The sequence below is a fragment of the Planococcus citri genome, chromosome 2 (assembly GCF_950023065.1).
Source record: "Planococcus citri chromosome 2, ihPlaCitr1.1, whole genome shotgun sequence".
Classification (NCBI taxonomy): Eukaryota; Metazoa; Arthropoda; class Insecta; order Hemiptera; family Pseudococcidae; genus Planococcus; species Planococcus citri.
Window position 1 is genome coordinate 61,523,390 of NC_088678.1, and position 17,178 is coordinate 61,540,567.

Sequence of the window (17,178 nt, forward strand, 5' to 3'; positions counted from 1 at the left end):
TTTTAAACAAATTCCTCAAATGATATGTAGATAAATTTTTCGAAGTTAAAATTCAGAATGAATACGTATTTGTTTGTCCTTTGATATGTAAAATTATTTTATTCTGAAAATTTCAACTGCGAGAAAAATTTTAATAGGTAGATACTTAAGGAAAAATTTTAAAATTTCTTCATTAGGTATTATTTTTTTTTAATAATTAGAAAGGATGTACCATTGGGGCGCTTTGTCTTCATCATTGAATCTTTCTTCTGGTTGTGAAAGTACATCAAAATGCACAACTAGAAAAAAGATTCTCGATAATGACAACAATACCTCCCATCCTTTCTTACTTTTTTTTTCAAATCAAGAAATTTTGAATTTTTTTCTATTTAAAAAAAATTTTGGCACATACAGAAATGAGGAAGAAATAAATAGGAAAGAACCAATCCGAATTGCACTGAATAAAACGATTTTTTAAGCAACTTTATCACAAATTTATCACGCGAAAAATGAAGTAGGTATGATTTTAAAAAACATCAATTGACCAGGAAATTTATATGTAGGTAGGTAAATAGAATTTTATCGTGACCGATTCAAACAAAAAACATCGGAGCATTCTTTACGATGTGGTCCTGAATTCTTCCTTTGGTTTCTTGCTCCTTCGTCAAATTAGAAGCATCATAACGTTGGCTGCGGTTAGAAGAGTAAAAAAAAAAGGGGAAAAAAGAACAGATTGTTAATTGCTGGAGAAGTCCACAGGGCTTGGCCCACTTCGAAGTGGAAAACCAGCCACTTCTTCGAGGGTTCTGACTTCCCTTTACTATTTTCAAGTAATTATGTAGGCCCATACTGGGAACATCGCAAAAAAAAACAAATGTTGTAGGATTTTGAACAAATTTGGTGAAGACCTTCACTTTGAGTTGAAAGTCACTGATAAAAGATTTTGAATCGCCTGTTTTTGGAAATTTTTTTCTTATCAAATATTGAAACGGCACCTCCTCCGCCAAATTCATGCCAATATAGCTCGAGTAAAGTTCAAAGTTAGATTACAGAATGTTTAGATTATTGGCAACGTCGCTAGTAAAACTATTGTATTTTGAAGTTAACGTATTTTTCTCATTATTACCTTTTTATTCCTCGTTATGTAAAGATGTCATGTTACATGAAAGTATTATTAAACGCCCTGAGATTAAGAAGTTTTACGTTTATTTATTTCTTATAAATGGAAGTAAAAAGCTCTGAAAGTACGGTGTTTGTGGAACTGTCCCTCTTCTCGTGCCTCGTGCCGAGACAGTTGGGGCAGTGAAACGGCACCTCCTCCGCCAAATTCATGCCAATATAGCTCGAGTAAAGTTCAAAGTTAGATTACAGAATGTTTAGATTATTGGCAACGTCGCTAGTAAAACTATTGTATTTTGAAGTTAACGTATTTTTCTCATTATTACCTTTTTATTCCTCGTTATGTAAAGATGTCATGTTATATGAAAGTATTATTAAACGCCCTGAGATTAAGAAGTTTTACGTTTATTTATTTCTTATAAATGGAAGTAAAAAGCTCTGAAAGTACCCGGTTCAATATTTTGCATCAATTAAGCAAATACATCGAAAGATAACATTTCTGAAACTGGGAAAATATTTTGGAACTCATTTTTGCCAATTTCCAAAAAATCAAAAAAATATTAATGTTTTTGACTAGCAATTTTTTATTAGAAGCTTCTCCAAAACCAACATTTTTTTTGAATGAGCATCAACTCAAACTAGTCTTCATTAAATTTGGTCAAAATCCTTCAACATTTTTTTTTTTTTTTTCGCGATATACCTAATAAAGCAATTAAAAGTAAAAACATCAAGATAATTACCCATCCCACCATGCTCTGGCTCTGAATGCGGCTAAATGCGCATAATAAGTAGGTGCAGGATAGGACACCGATCTATTACATCGAGCAAACATATGGCACAGATAGTAAGTCAATTGTTCCAGCTCATCTTGATCTATTTTATTGTCATCCCATAACAAGTGATATTTGGTAGGACGAGCAGTACCCTGAAAAATTCACCGCATCCATAATGATCAATATTACCTTTACCTAAATCCGCTTAATTATTTCTAAATATCACTACCGATCATCTTACCTGTATGCTCTGATGCGAAACAAGATAGAAATCAACCTCAGTTGGATGAGTTATGGTGCAATCGACCAAAGTACCAGCCATCACGTTTTTATTTTTTTCTCCATCCCAATCTTTGGGTCCGGTGGGAAAGAATCTGGTATGGTGACGTTTCTGTACCACCAAGAAAGTGACTGCAGGCTCATATCCGTCTTCTAATTTCTTGCACGCCGCTCTAATGGAACGTAATTCGATATTCAGCACCTACACACGAGCATTTACGTATCATTTCAAAAATTACAATAATCCAGCTCGGTATAAATAAAGTAGGTAGGCTAAATTAATGCCGGAGAGAAAAAAATCAGCTAACTTGTAAAAATTGTCCTTCAGAGACTCCATCTCTATAGTACAATATACGTTTCGGTTTACATTTGCAATTCTGGTAAAAGAATCGAAGCTGTTCTTCGATCATCTCTTGTAGACGTTCGATCATTTCTTGGCGACCGGGCTGAAGTTTGTACAGCATGTTGTACTTGAAGGCGTACGAATCATGAGATGCTGCCACCTGTAATAGGTTAGGTAGGAACATTTATGGTACAAAATTTACGGATTAGAGATTTGTTTTTGAGGCAGGAGAACACTGGTGATTATTTTTTTGAATACTTACTGCAGCGATTGAAAGACCATCTGTGCCAGGCGCTGGATGGGTGACGTCAGCTCCAACGATCATCACCGGTTCTCTCAAAATAGTTGGTCTATAGGAATAAAAAAATGTCCATCAAGTCTTTGAGCACTCAACTTTGTTCTGAGGGATGTAGCTCTAATCCTAATGAATAAAATTCAAAAAACAAGTTACACTTACAATACACTTTGAGCCAACGAGTGATTCACTCCGCTGATCTTGGAATTGATTTTCAGCAATATATTCTGCGCAGTCATCGCGTTCATTTTACGAAAATCGCAAGTGGCTGCTTTCAAGCATTGAGTTAAAACGCCAACTTTCAATTCGGCTACTCTCTTGATTTTGCCTGAGAAATTTTCATACGTTTATATCAAATTAAAATGAATCACCTACCCTACATAATGCAATCAAAACGATAGGCAGGTAGATAGGTATGTAATTATTTTTCCAAAGTCGTAACTTTTCAAAACCTATTCAGTGGTTCTTGAAAAATTATCGCTATCTAAGCCTTTCCAAGCATTGTAACACTCACTGTAAATATCATCGATACCGAACGGTGCCATAATTACGACCAAAATCTGAGTTCCTTTATCGAATTTGCGGAACTCTCTTTCAAAATCAGCTTCAGATCGAATAGCGCCACCCACATTGAGAATTTCTTTGGGTTCTTGCACAGGAATACCGATATTATCACCCACTTGCTTGAAATTTTTCACGAGATTGCTTTAAAATAAAAAATAAAATAAAAATAAATATTAAAAAAATAATAATATACTTAAATAACTAAATGAATTTAAAAAAAAAAAATTATTTAAAAAAAAAGAGGAAAATACGTAAATGTTTTCTAAAGTAAAGATGTCAAGAAGTCAAAATATGGGTAGGTATTCTTCTTCTTCACCAACTTACTTGATTTGTTGAGGTCCAATTTTTCTATCAGTATTAATAATTACCCACGATACCAATCCTGGCGAATTGATAAACTTTTCTCCACCTCTCGTCTGCCATACGCCATTTCTGACCGGAACGTTGCCCTAAAAACACCACAGTTGACAATCAAACTGTCGAATACACTCTCCATCAAGTACCTACTCGAGTAGCAAGTAATAAAATTTTTAAGAAGTAATCGGTGATTTTGAATCGATTTTTGGAACTTACGTTTGCGTAACGAATCAAAGGTGCTTTCAAGATATGAGCTTCGACTTTTTCAAAATTCGTACTCAGCGAAATTCCAAATTCTTTGGCGCAAGGATCGTTATTAAAACCTGACTGACCAATCTATAAAATAAAAAAAGGAAATTTAAAAAAAATTGTTATTTGACACGTGAATTCATTTCATTATTGTTAATTTTTGTTCGCTGATCGTCTTACCGTTCCAAAAATACGATCTCTTCGTATATCAGTTCCTTTAGCAGCACTTCGCACCATTTGGGCAGTTTGCTTTTCGTCCAGTTTCCTCATGACTGCTTGATTCGGTGAGATGTGACAAAACTGGGATTAAACAATGAAATACTTAATAGTTTACAATTAGGTACGCAATAAGAAAGATCATTGTTTAGTAAAATAAGGTGATTAGCAACACTGACTCTGATAACCCTTTTTCTTGCACGAATTAATTTTTTTTTCTAGAGAATTGATCAGTCAAATGCATGATATAAAATCTCGCACGACGGGTGTAATAATCATGCAATTCAAACACCCCCCCCCCAAAAAAACAGAAAAATTCCACAAAAGTTGAATGTTTACTAAAAATTTATTCTCCAAAAAATGTATGTAAGTTTTCATCTCGATGTAAGGAGAGAAGAGATTTTAAAAACCAATAGGTACTGTTTTGTAAGTTACAAAAAAAAAAAAAAAAAAAAAACTTGAAAATGAATGCCCTATATGTACACTTTTTTTATTAAATCAGAATCAACATTTCTATCAGACCTTTTAATATAAAATTCCAAAAATTCAAAAAAATTGGGTTTTGGGGGGGGGGAGTTATACTTATCTAAGGGAATTCTCAATCAGTAATAAAACCAAAATTTTAATTCGGTTTTTTGACTTTTCTTGTATTTTTCAGAGATTTTTATTGAGAATTTACAAAAAAAAAAAAAATTATGAAATGATTCTTCTATCAAACTGTTTCCATTTTCATCAACTTTGGACAAGAGGCACCAATTTTTCAAAATTAGAAAAATAAAATCTAAAAATAATTTCTGACAAGATACAATACCTATCTACTTGTACTTACTTAATTTTAGAGGACAGGAGCATGAAAAATAAAAACTTCAAAATAAAGACCAACCTCCAATTCCAATGAAATACCTAATGCTAATAATTTTTTCAAGGTATCATCTCAAAAGTTCACAAGATAATTCTTCAATTTTTAATTAAAACTCAGAAATTTCCGAAAACATTTTTTGAAATAATTTTTGCAAAAATTCTCAAGGTAAAAAACCATGAGACGGTGCCTACTCTTCCAATTTCTAGTCAACAAATTTCTCCCAACAAGATACGTACTCGTAAAATAGGTTATAAAAATCTTGAATTATCGTATAATAGCTATACTCACTTCTATGGGTAAAAAGTTCTGATTACTCGTCACAATAGTTGGAAGATGAGGAAACTTCAAATTAATTTTCTTAACATCGGTAAAATATTGCTCGACCGTTATCTCTCGACTGCCTTCTTTCTCCGGTTTAAATCTGTAGACAGAAAACACAACATCATAACAAACCAATCACTTCGAATGCGAACAGATTGATGAAGAAATGGATAGGTAAATTAAAAGCTACGAGTACATAGCTTTCGTAAAATAATATTAGATATGTAGTAATTGTAGTGTCGTTTACCGATGCCTGTTTGGTGGAGCACCAAGATCCTTCACTTTGTAGGTCCTTTTGGTAAATCCGCTTGGATCATTTGATTGTATTTTGTAATCGACTTTCAACCCTTTTAAAAATCTCAGCAATCTGTACTCTGCTCTCTGTTCAAGCTGCTTTTCAGGATCTTCTTTCATATCGTTGTAGATATAATTGATCACAGATTGGGCAATAGGGAATGCTTTGTTGGCCACTGCGAAAAGAAAAAAATTGTTTTAAGTATTCGTTCAAATGATAATAGGTAATTCTATTCATTTATCAATGACCCAGCATGGTTTTAGAGTAAATGGATGGATCATTCCATAACAATTCGACTAAGTAAGGTTTCGAAATGGCTCAAAGATTTTTTTCCCCACAAGCTTCAACCAACCTACAACTGAAAAAAACACCATTGGTTTGCTCGAGCGTCCTCGTGAGGAGGAGGGGTGATGAGGAAAAGGAGGAGGGGGACTTCCTTCATCAATTTTCAAAATTACGCCAGGAGCACGAACCATAATTTTAAAACTTTATAAAAAGTACACTACAGATGTGAATTTTGATGCTATTTCAAAATACATATAGTATTTTTTAGATGGAGAATCTCAAGGTGAAGGGGCAGCTGCCTCCTCAGAGTTAAAATTCAAAAAAAAATAAATTAAGTGGGGTGAGTGGCATATTGAATGACATCCTTTTGAGGGTGCTGAATACGAATATAATCTTGGTTTTTGGATTGGACTCCATTAAAGGCTCATCCTAGTACCAGGGGGCAGCTGCCTCCTCAAATTTGAGTCGAAATTTGAAAAAATGAAAAGATGTGTGTGACACATGGTGTGACATATTGAATGACATGTTTTTGAGGGTGCTGAGCACGAATATGATCTTGATTTTTTGATTGGACTCGATCTAAGGCTCCCAATACTTCCCCAATAGAGTTAAAATTTTAAAAAAATGATCCCAATAGTGTGACACCTCGATTTACAATGTTTTTCAAGTGCTGAACACGAATATGACCCTCATTCTTCGATTAAACTGCTCTGAGGTCCCCTCACCCACAGTGATCTACTTAATGTAATCAAATTACGCAATCAACTGCAAGTTGGTACTAATATATCGTGAAATATTAAGAGCAGGAGGGGAGGGGGAAGCATGAGATCCAAGACTAATATTTTTTTTTTATAATTAGGTACCTATTAAAGATGAACAAATCTTGTTTTTATAAATTAATAAGTGAGCAGATCTTGTAGAGAAAAAATTTGAGAAAAGTTGAAAGAATCGACTATGAAAATGGAAATTTTTGGGTCATATGATCTGGAATGATTTCTTTATTTCTCACCATCGACGTTTAAATATGGTTTCCAAGACATGATGGCGCTTTGATAATGGCCATGCCATAATTCGAATCCATTTCCTAGATCAGTAGGTTGTGAGTCTGGCTTTGGAATAGCGAAAAACGATCTTCCAACTGGTACACTGCAACAAACGTAAAAAATCATATGAACACAAAACAGGATCGCATAAATTCAAATAAGCGAATTTTTCGCGAACGATTACGAAACAATTCCATCAAATAAATGCCACGACAAATTAATCATCACTTACAAATTCGGATTCATAATCGGAGCATTTCTCAAAGCAATATCCACTCCTTGGATCACATCTTGAGGAATACTCAAAGACGTTCCACTCTTCAAATACTCTGCCAGCTTACTCAACGAAAGATTTTGAGCAACGAGTTTGACAGTAATTTCAAATTCAGCTTCTTTACCACGTTCAGGATCGAATACTTCGACTGTATCTTGAACCTATAACATAGGTAATATCATTTTAAATTTATTTTTCACTTTCAATTTTTTCAATTGAGCGAGTCTTTCATCATACGTACAGATTCACCATTCGGGAATTCCAACTTGGTACCTCCAGCGTACATATTTTTCTTGCCATCGAAGGCTGGGTGACGTCTGGGAACGTATTTATCCAAAAGCATTCTGAGGGCAGGCCTGGGATGGAAAAACATTCACGTATTAGTAAGGACAAAACATAATTATTCAAACTTTATTCCTATAAATCAATTCAATAGAAGAACAATGTAGTTAGGTACCTGTAAAGATTTTTTGGACGATCTGGTTTGAATTCGACATCGTAATGGAAGATTTTTAAATTGAAGTCTTTGAAGTTGATAGGTAAATAATTGACCTCTATAATTAATTTCTTCTCGAATAAAGGTGCTCGACGAGTGATACATTGACCTTGAGGTCTTCGAGGTATGAGCAATTGAGGTCCAGAATACGCAACAGAAGGTTTCGGAGGTTGTTTGGGAGCATCTAAAAAAAATTGGAAAAAATATCTAGGTAGGTAGTAGGTACTAATCAATTGGCAACCATTTCTCTGGAATCCATTCAAAATATAGTACGTACCTTGAGCTGGAGATGTAGCTTTGGAAAAACCTGCTGGTTTAGAATCACCGGCACCAGCTCCGCCTCCGGCACTTGCTCCCTTTTTACCTTTTCCTTTTCCGGCAGGTTTGGCTGGTGCTGGTAGAGGAGGATCTTTTGAGGCTTTTTCTGAAAAACAGAACTTACAAATAAATCAACTCTAAAAAACTCACCAACGTTTCAATTTATGTCAGTTCAAATTCACCTTGAAAAGAAACTGCGGGTGCAACAGGTTCTGGGGCTGGAGTTGGAGCTGATTTAGGCGCAGATTTGGCAGGTTTAGGAGGTTCCTGGCTTGGAGCTGGTTTAGGAGCAGGTTTCGAAGGTTCTGGAGTTTCTGCTTTAAGAGGTTCGGATGGTTTATCGACATTTGCTCCTTTTTTACCTCGGCCTTTTCCGGCAGGTTTGGTAGGTTCGGGTTGGGGTGCAGGAGGTTCTTTAGGTACCAAGAATAAGTCAATACATCAAAAGAAAATCACATCAAACTCTTACTGAATTAGAATTAATAAAATCAGATAAAAGCATACCTTTTACAGGAGTTTCAACCTCGGGGGTTTCCGGTGGCGGTGTCGGTGTCGATGATGCAGCTGCTTTAGCAGATTCTGATTGTTTAGCAGCGAGCTTCTTACCTCTACCTTTTCCAGCAGCTTTGGCTTCAGGAGTCGGTTGCGAAGAGCCAGAATCCTTTACTGGAGGTTCTATATCAAAAATTATTATCAATAATGAAAACCTCTTCAAATAAACACAAAAATAAAACTAATCGAGAACTTGAAAACTCGATTGTCATCTCGAACCTTGAACTTGTTTAGGAGGTGCTGATTCAGCAGCAGGTGATTCAGCAACAGCAGCACCACCTGCGCCTTTCTTTTTGGCCTGTTTAGTAACAGGAACCGGTTGAGGTTCAGTAGGTTCTGCAGGAGCTGGTGTTTTCTGAGCTTTTTTCTGAGCTGTTTTTTGAGGACTTTGAGCAGGAGGTTCGGATTTCGGCTGCTGAGAAGAAGGTCCTCGTTGAGGTTGCTGAGCTGGTTGGTCGTCAGTGGCTCGAGAACCAGATGCGACTGTCGATCCTTTACCTTTGCTTTGTTTCTGAGGTTCTTGTTCTGTAGAGGCAGCACCTCGACCAGATCCTGCACCTCTTCCTTTCTTTTTCTGCTGCTGTTGCTGTTGCTGTTGCTGCTGCTGCTGTCCACCTCCTTTCTTTTGCTGTTGCTGTTTCTGAGGAGGTGGCGGAGGTTGTTTTTGCTGGTCTTGGGAAGCGTTATTACCTGCGAAGTGAAGAAAAATGCAGAGCATTCGTTGAAACAATTACCTAACATAACTTTTTTTTCGAGTTCACGCCATCAATTCTTGGAAAATCTTCGTTATTATTCGAGATTTAAAAAAATGACCATTTATGAGAATTTGGATTCACAATTTCACATAAATGAACTACCCACTGACCAAAAAATACTATCGAGATGAATCATTTTTACTTACTATTGCCTTTGGGCGAATATTCGTTGGCGATAGCAGCTACGCCATTTTTTAAATAATTCGCCTCATTTTTCAATTCAAGATTACGATTCTCAATCAACAGGATTTCTTTATTCTTGCCCATTAAAAAAACACATAAATTGTACCCACAAAACTCGCAAATAGGTCTATTTTTATCACCGAATGAATGCTTTCTGATCAATTTTTGGTCTTGATAATGGACCAATAATCAATAAGCCTTTCCTCTGAATGGAATGCGACTTTCGTAACTCCAATTTATTAAACTGAGATAAAATATATTTGAGGATTTCCAATCATAAGCCTATATTTGAAGATACAGGGTGTCCCGACATTTTCATTTAAAAGTTGAAAAAAAAAGAAATTCAAATCATTGAATGCACATAAAAAATTAAGATGATTGAAAAACATGCAAAAATTTAGGGAAAATGATATATGAACTCGGATACCTCACAACAAACTTTGAAAAGGTAAAAAAAAATAAATAGAAGACTGAAAAATAATTCGTAAAAATGTAAGTCAGTAAGTACTAAAATGTGTGTATGTTTGAGAATGATTCATTTAAAAGTCACTCCAGTTAAGTTGAATCGTAAAAATTCTATAATATATAGGTAAAATTGTATATTTGCGGCCAATAATATCCACTTTCATGATATTTTCCTACCAATGTGAATGGAAAGTAGGTACTGTAGGTATACCTACAGGGTGCCCAGAAATATCGAGTACCCCTAACAAAATTTTCTACTAAAATACTTTGGTTGGTCACAGTGAATGATAATAATGATAGCACATGATTGGTTGTTGGACTGGAGAGATAACATTCCACCAATCACATGCATCTATTTCACATTGCCAACCTATATTTTTAATGAAAAACTTTCTTAGGGGTACTCGATATTTCTGGGCACCCTGTATGGTATTGAGGATGAAAAGTTCTGCAATCAGAGCAGGCTACTGGATTTGCATACTTATGCTCGGAAAAAATTTTTAGTTGTTTGGCTTCCTCGAGTTAGTCGAGTTGAGTAGGAAATTAAAGTTAATCTAAGTATTTATTTTCATTACACAATCAAATTGAAAAATCAACGAAATAAATTATGATCTCATATCAAAGTGACTGATACGATAAATAGGCAACTGAAAATGCCAATAAATCAATTTTAAATTATCATTCCATTTAGAAGTGATGATAAGTCTATAGGAATGGTTCAACGTGATTACAGAAATGAAATACTCTTATTCGTATAAATTTGAATGGCCTGTCCATATAATATACATTTTTTTTGTGATTTCGGTACCTATTCAAAACAAATAGGTACGGCATTACATCGAAACCGTGATTGAATTTTCAAGGGAGAAGGGGGAGGTAAAAAAGCTACTTTCGAGTTATTTTCTAGGACCATAAGATCACATTCATTTTTTTGGCAGAAATACCTATTTTGAAAAATAGGTAAGTACTCCAATGAATCGACATTCGAGGGAGACGGTCTTGATGTTTTTTTTCACCTTTAATGTTTCGTTTCAATACCCAGCAACTTCACAGGCTTATAAAATTAAACCGGCAACTCAGTTCCCTTGTATAGACCCCCTCATTTCAAAAAAAAAAAAAAAAAAATCAAGAAGAAAATTAAACAAATGGGCAACAAATGAAATCTCCCACGGTCTCCCAACCAGTGTTGATGAGAGGAGGCTCCATACAATGGGGTTAATATTTTTCAAAGGACGAGGTTTTTTTTCTAGAACCCTGGGAAGTTTTTTGGAAAAATTTTCACCGAAAATGAACATTTTTCAAACATTTTTCATTGGCTTTAATTTTTTAATTTTTCAACTATTGATTTTTTCCATTTTGAGGAGCTTCATTCAAGGGGACCAAAATAGCTTGGAGAACAGAGAAGATTCTTTCTCAAAATTTAGAAAAATACCAACAATATAGATAAATAAAAAATGTTTTAATAAATTGTTTTTTTTCTCATTTTTTTGCTTCCTTTTACGAATTCTTCAAAAGTTAAGAGTAGGTACATATATACCTACTGAATTTTTCGGAAACTTTTTGAAAATAAAACCCAACAACTCTTTTTCAAGCATCCGAATAAGTTTTGTTCCTGGATTTCGATAACTTAGATATATGAACAATCATTTCTTTACTTTTGGTCAGACCTCTAAACAAATAATCATAAAAATCATCAGACATATCATTTGTTTTGTTTTCAAAAGTGCTGATTTTAAATCTCGAATTATTACCTATCAAAAATAAATAAATAAATAAAAAATCCGAACTTTTTCATTTTTGAAAAATAATTCGAAGATTGACTCAATTTGAAAATTATTTCCTGTTAAGAGACATCCCATTAGAACTTTTGCATCATTCTTTTTCTACTCAGATTTCACCGAAAAGATTTAAAAAAATGTTCCTCTCCTTCATCTCATCCTATACGTATTATAGGCTAAAATTCACATCGTTCTTTACTACATTAAAAACTTGCAAACACTCGAGAAATTATGCACGAGACAGGTAGAGTTGATTTTGATCTTCAACTCTTCAAATTCAAATACACATCTGACATCGTTGTTTAATCTTCACGAATTTAATATTATGATTTTTTGAACCCTTTGTAGACACAGAATATTACCCACACCACCAAACTGGAACGTTCAAAAAGTGAAAAAACCGAACGACTATTGCAAAACAAAGTACCTACCTAACTATTTATTATGTTTTCTAGCAATTTTCCAGCAACAAAAAGCATAAAAAATGGAAAGTACCCCGACTCGACCATCAATTCTACCACAAGCATAAGAGTTTATTTTATTCTACAACTAAAGACCGATGATATTCAGACTCACCCATTTTGATCTCAAATTTGCGTTGCTGGTTTATTGAAGATGGGTGTATCTACTAGATGAGTTCAACTGGCGGAATCAATGCGACGAGAGATTTAAAAAAATACCTAGTAAATCTCATACACTGTTTAAAATGCAAAACGTGAACAAAAACTAGAAATTACCTATGAGTGATTTCGACTCAAGATGAAATTCTTGCAGTAGATATCGAATGATATCAATCTTAATTTCCAATCATTCGATTCCGATACCTTCCTACCTACTCGCTTATCTTGATTGATTTTAACAAGTATTTTATGTTACAATCTTCAATTATCTCTACATTGTATGTACTCGTATGTATAATGCAAAGTTTAATCCAAAAGAGAAAAAAAACTTCAATTTATGTTTATTTGTTCGCTTTTTTCACGATATTAAACTAAATGGACACAAACGTTGTCATTCATAAGCAGGTGTTCAAAAAAATCCAACCGGAGAATTTGACATTCGTGAACTCAATTTTAAAACTCAACGTCCATAAACCTAACAAACGAAATATCACACCGAAAAACTTCTCCTTTGGGGCTCCACTCAAAGGTACCTCCCCACCTCCCCCCCCCCCTCATGACTCTTGGAGATAAAGTTGTAGGGTTGAAAATGCTTCTTTTTTGATACTCTACAACGTCACCTGGCAACTTTTTATGATTTTTTCTTGCGTCGGACTTATAAGAGCGCAAAATGGAGTTAATTGAATTTTTCCCCACTCTACATAGTACTACCTTGACCTACTTCTTACAAGAAATATGCGAAATAACGACCCCTTTTAAAGTTAATTGGAGTTTTAAATACATTTTTTAGTGGTAGTAGAAATTTTTTTAGGCACCCCTAAAAAGGCGTTTATGCATATTTTTTCAAATAAATTGAATAATTTACATTTAAAATACACTAGCACGTGTTCGATAATTTTTCATTTGATTTTTCTGTAACCTTCGTAGTTGAGCTTTTTTGGGTCAAATTCTGAAATTTTACTTCGTTGAAATCGTGAAAGTAGGCAATGTGTCAAACATGCCAAATGAAAGGCTGAACATTTACGCACATGTATCAGGTAGCCATGATATCAAGTCTCTCGTCAGTCCAGTGCAAGAAAATCTTGAAAAAAATATAAGTGTGGCATTTAAGGGTTAAAATTTATAAAAATTTGCTTAACCAAATAGATTGTGAGTCCGCATTGAAGAAGTTAAAAATCCATGTTTAGGGCACGATTATAAAATATTAAGCAGTCGTTGTCGTGTACTTTTTCGAATGATAACTTACATACGTTATTTTGAAGCGGTAAAACTATTAACAAAGGCATAAAAATGTTAGACTGTGAGTCCGATAATAAAACCGATAACAGAAAACAGAGCTAACGAAATTAAGAAATTGAACAATGTAAGCTGATGACGCTGTTGGCTAACCGTGAACAGATGAATAGTCCGCCGTACCCCTCTGCAGTCTGCTACGATAAAACAGTCGTAGAATGGTAGAATCGCTGCGTAGTTTGAGGAATAAGCAAATTCCGAACTGGTTGAACGGTTAAACAAACGATTATACGTGCTCTTTCGTTAGCTGGGAATCGCTATCGCGGTCCAAACCCACGGACGACGAAAAAGAATTCAACGATTTTTTTGCCTTCCCAATATTCTTCCCGCAACATTAATTTAAGTATCAAATGGAGTTGGCAAGCTGAAATTTACTTCGCAGACTGCATGGCGGTTTCAAATGGTTTTGAAGCTTCCAGCTACTTTTAGGAAATTTCAATTTTCCAAAAAAAACACCATACAACCTTTCAGAAAGTCGCTAGGCTCCAAAACGACTTGAAATCTACCAGCAGTCCATTTCGTAGCGTATTGAAATTAGTTTGCAGCATGAATTTCGACACTCCATCTCAGTTTAATGAAATTATTGAAATTTTGGGGAAATTTCAAGTTTCAAAAATCTACTGGAGGCTCCAGTAATTTTCAAAAAAGTCGCTGGAGTCTCCAAAATGACTTGAACCCACCTGAAGTCGTCTTCAGAGGGTGTTAAAATTGGAGTGCAGAGTAAATTTCAACTTTCCATTCGCATTTGATGAAATTTTGTAAAAATTCAATGTTTCAAAAATCTGTTGGAAGCTTCAGAAATTTTCAAAAAGTCGCTGGAGGCTCCAAAACGACTTGAAATTCACCTACAGTACTTCGTAGCGTATTGAAATTAGTTTTTAGAATAAATTTCAGCTTTACAACTCCAATTTGAAGGAATTTTGTGGGAATTTCGAGTTTCAATAATCTGCTGGAGGCTCCAGAACTGCTCAAAACGGATTGAAACCGTTTCCAATCGATTTGGCATGTCGAGAATGGGGTATATCCCAAATTTCAGCTTTCTTGGTCAATTTGGTAAAATTTTGATTTTTTCCCTCATTTTTGGCCGAAATTGGATTTTCAAAAATTGACCAAAAATCGAAAAACGCACTTTAGCACTTGAAATTTTGACAGGTGATGAATTTTTGCACGATCTTTCGATCTACCTTTGTAAGGTTTGAAAAATTTCGTGCATGTCCTATGTTGAACCGCAAAATCTGCGATTTCGGCTCACCTGTCAATCAAAATGGCCGCCATTTTGTAAGTAAGGTCAACTTTTTTTTGGGCAAGTTTGCTTTAAAATGTTCCTTAGGATGTCCCCTTTAAGAAAAAATTTGTCCCGGAGGATCGGCGGGGGGGGAGGTGCAATTGCTCCTATTGTCATATGCCGGACTAATTGGATGTGGTTTTTCACTTGATCGTGTCAAGTAGGTATGAACTGAAATCACATGTTCGTGGACTGGTTACCGTTACCGATACCTACTCATATTGGCGTCTGGCGGTTTCGAAAGCTCCTCATGGAAATTCAAATGATCATGTTCGAGCATATCGTTTATAGTTTGGAACTGATTTCCATGTTTTGATCATTACACACATTATAGGTACTTACAAGGGAACTACCTGAACCGGCAGAAACGAAAATGAACGAATCAAAGCTAGAGACGCCGATTTTCGCGACAACCCCAAAAATTGGTTAAAGACAACCCACATAGGCCCCAAATAAAGTGATTTGTGCTGAAGTTGATTTTTAGCCCTTCCAGAGCTATTTCAAGTTTCTGGAGAAATGATAAAAAATCGCTGGAGGCTCCAGAATGACTGGAATTGAGGTTTTGCGAATTTCGATAGTTGTAAATGAATTAGGGACGCCATCTGAACTACTTCCCGAGAAAATTTCAATTTTCATCAATATTTTCTATTTTTGGTTTTATTGATAATTTTTTGGATTTTTCAATTTTCAAAAATTCACCAAAAATCGAGAAATCAACTTCAGCACTTGAAATTTTGGATTTGGGGTCCTGAGGTAGTCCCCTTTCAATCTAGCTTTGATTCGTTCATTTTCGTTTCTGCCGGTTCAGGTAGTTCCCTTGTTAGGTAGCCCTGCATTCTGTTGAATGAAGAGAATTGGAGTGAAAATAGGTATTGAACTCGAACGTTCGAAGTGAAGACGAATAAAATGAACAAAAATGAAAAATAAATTAAGTAGCCTACAAACAGAGGTTATTTTTTTATTTTGCAGTATGACGAAAATAATTGATTAGTAAATGATAAAGGAGGCATTAGATCGTTTGCACTTTGCATAGATTGCATTGTGAAAAAAATTGAATAAAAAATAAAATGAATCTAGTACGAAAGAGGTTTATTATTATTATTTTTTATCATAGTAGAGCAAAAATACTTGATTGTAACTATTTGTATTTGGTTAAGAAAAATATGATAAAAAATCTTGGCTAAAACAGAGTATTGGTACCTATTGGTTTTACCAGGGGTGCGGTGATCCCCCTAAGGTCAATGAGTAGCACCCCCCCCCTAAACTAGCATTAGTGCCCCCTCATTTTTTCAAAATTCAAACCTGGAATTTTCCAATTTTCGGTATCAATATTACAATTTTTTAGGGATGCAAACCGGAATTGACCCGAAAATTTTCGGGGAAAATATAATTTTTATCCAATAACATTCAACTGAAATTTTAAAAATTGGAACCGGAACCCGAATTTGAAATTTTAATTTCCATAACTGTTAACCTGTACCTGTACCTGTAACCTTCAAAAAATTTCGGTTAATTATGGTTGATAGATATAAATTAAATTTTTCATTTTTTTAAAATCAAAAATTTTCGGTATTTTTTGTGCGAAACTTGGAAAATTTGATGAATTTTTCGTTTACATTCATATTCTGAACTAGGCGACAACTGGTTATACATTTTTGAAAAAAATGAGCAATATTTTTTTAAATTTCACAGAAATAAGTTTAAAATGGTTCATTTGTAGGTTCGTTATTGTTTCACAGTTGAATAAATAATACCAAGCAGTGTATATCTTATACTCATTTCGAAAATTTTATTTTGAAAAAATTCAAAAAAAATACCTTGACCTTAACCTTTGACCCGAAAAAAATTGCGCCAATTTTTTGGAACCCATAACCATGAACTAATTAGCCTATCACTGTTAACCGGAACCTATTTCTCAGTAACCTTTAGGAACCTTTTACCTTTAACCAGTTTTCTTTGTTCGCATCCTTGCAATTTTATTTTAAAAAATGAAAAAAATGTTCAAATTAGGTATCAACAATTTTGAGTTTTTATTTCACAAAAAAAAAGTGTCTATCGCCACACTCAAGTACGTAATGTAGTTCAAAAACACGAAACGATTTAGCGCACATAACACAACGTTCGAGATATTCTTATTCAAAAAATAGATATTTTCTATTTCATTTTTCAAATTAATCGA

General features: G+C 34.6%; 1 protein-coding gene across 1 annotated transcript; it reads right to left on the reverse strand.

The window, feature by feature from the left end:
• Positions 1-431: 431 nt before the first annotated feature.
• On the reverse strand, positions 432-12,578 carry LOC135836915 (protein argonaute-2-like). The gene is made up of 21 exons (XM_065351988.1): positions 12,378-12,578; positions 8,840-9,310; positions 8,573-8,743; positions 8,251-8,481; positions 8,028-8,174; positions 7,712-7,934; positions 7,496-7,610; positions 7,213-7,415; positions 6,947-7,083; positions 5,605-5,827; positions 5,325-5,457; positions 4,139-4,258; positions 3,926-4,045; positions 3,677-3,801; positions 3,303-3,493; positions 2,951-3,116; positions 2,756-2,843; positions 2,459-2,653; positions 2,113-2,352; positions 1,839-2,023; positions 432-669 (listed from the first exon to the last, which is right to left on the reverse strand). The coding sequence occupies exons 1-21, from the start codon at positions 12,379-12,381 to the stop codon at positions 573-575; spliced, it is 3,585 nt and encodes a 1,194-aa protein (XP_065208060.1). The 5' UTR covers positions 12,382-12,578; the 3' UTR covers positions 432-572.
• Positions 12,579-17,178: the final 4,600 nt, after the last annotated feature.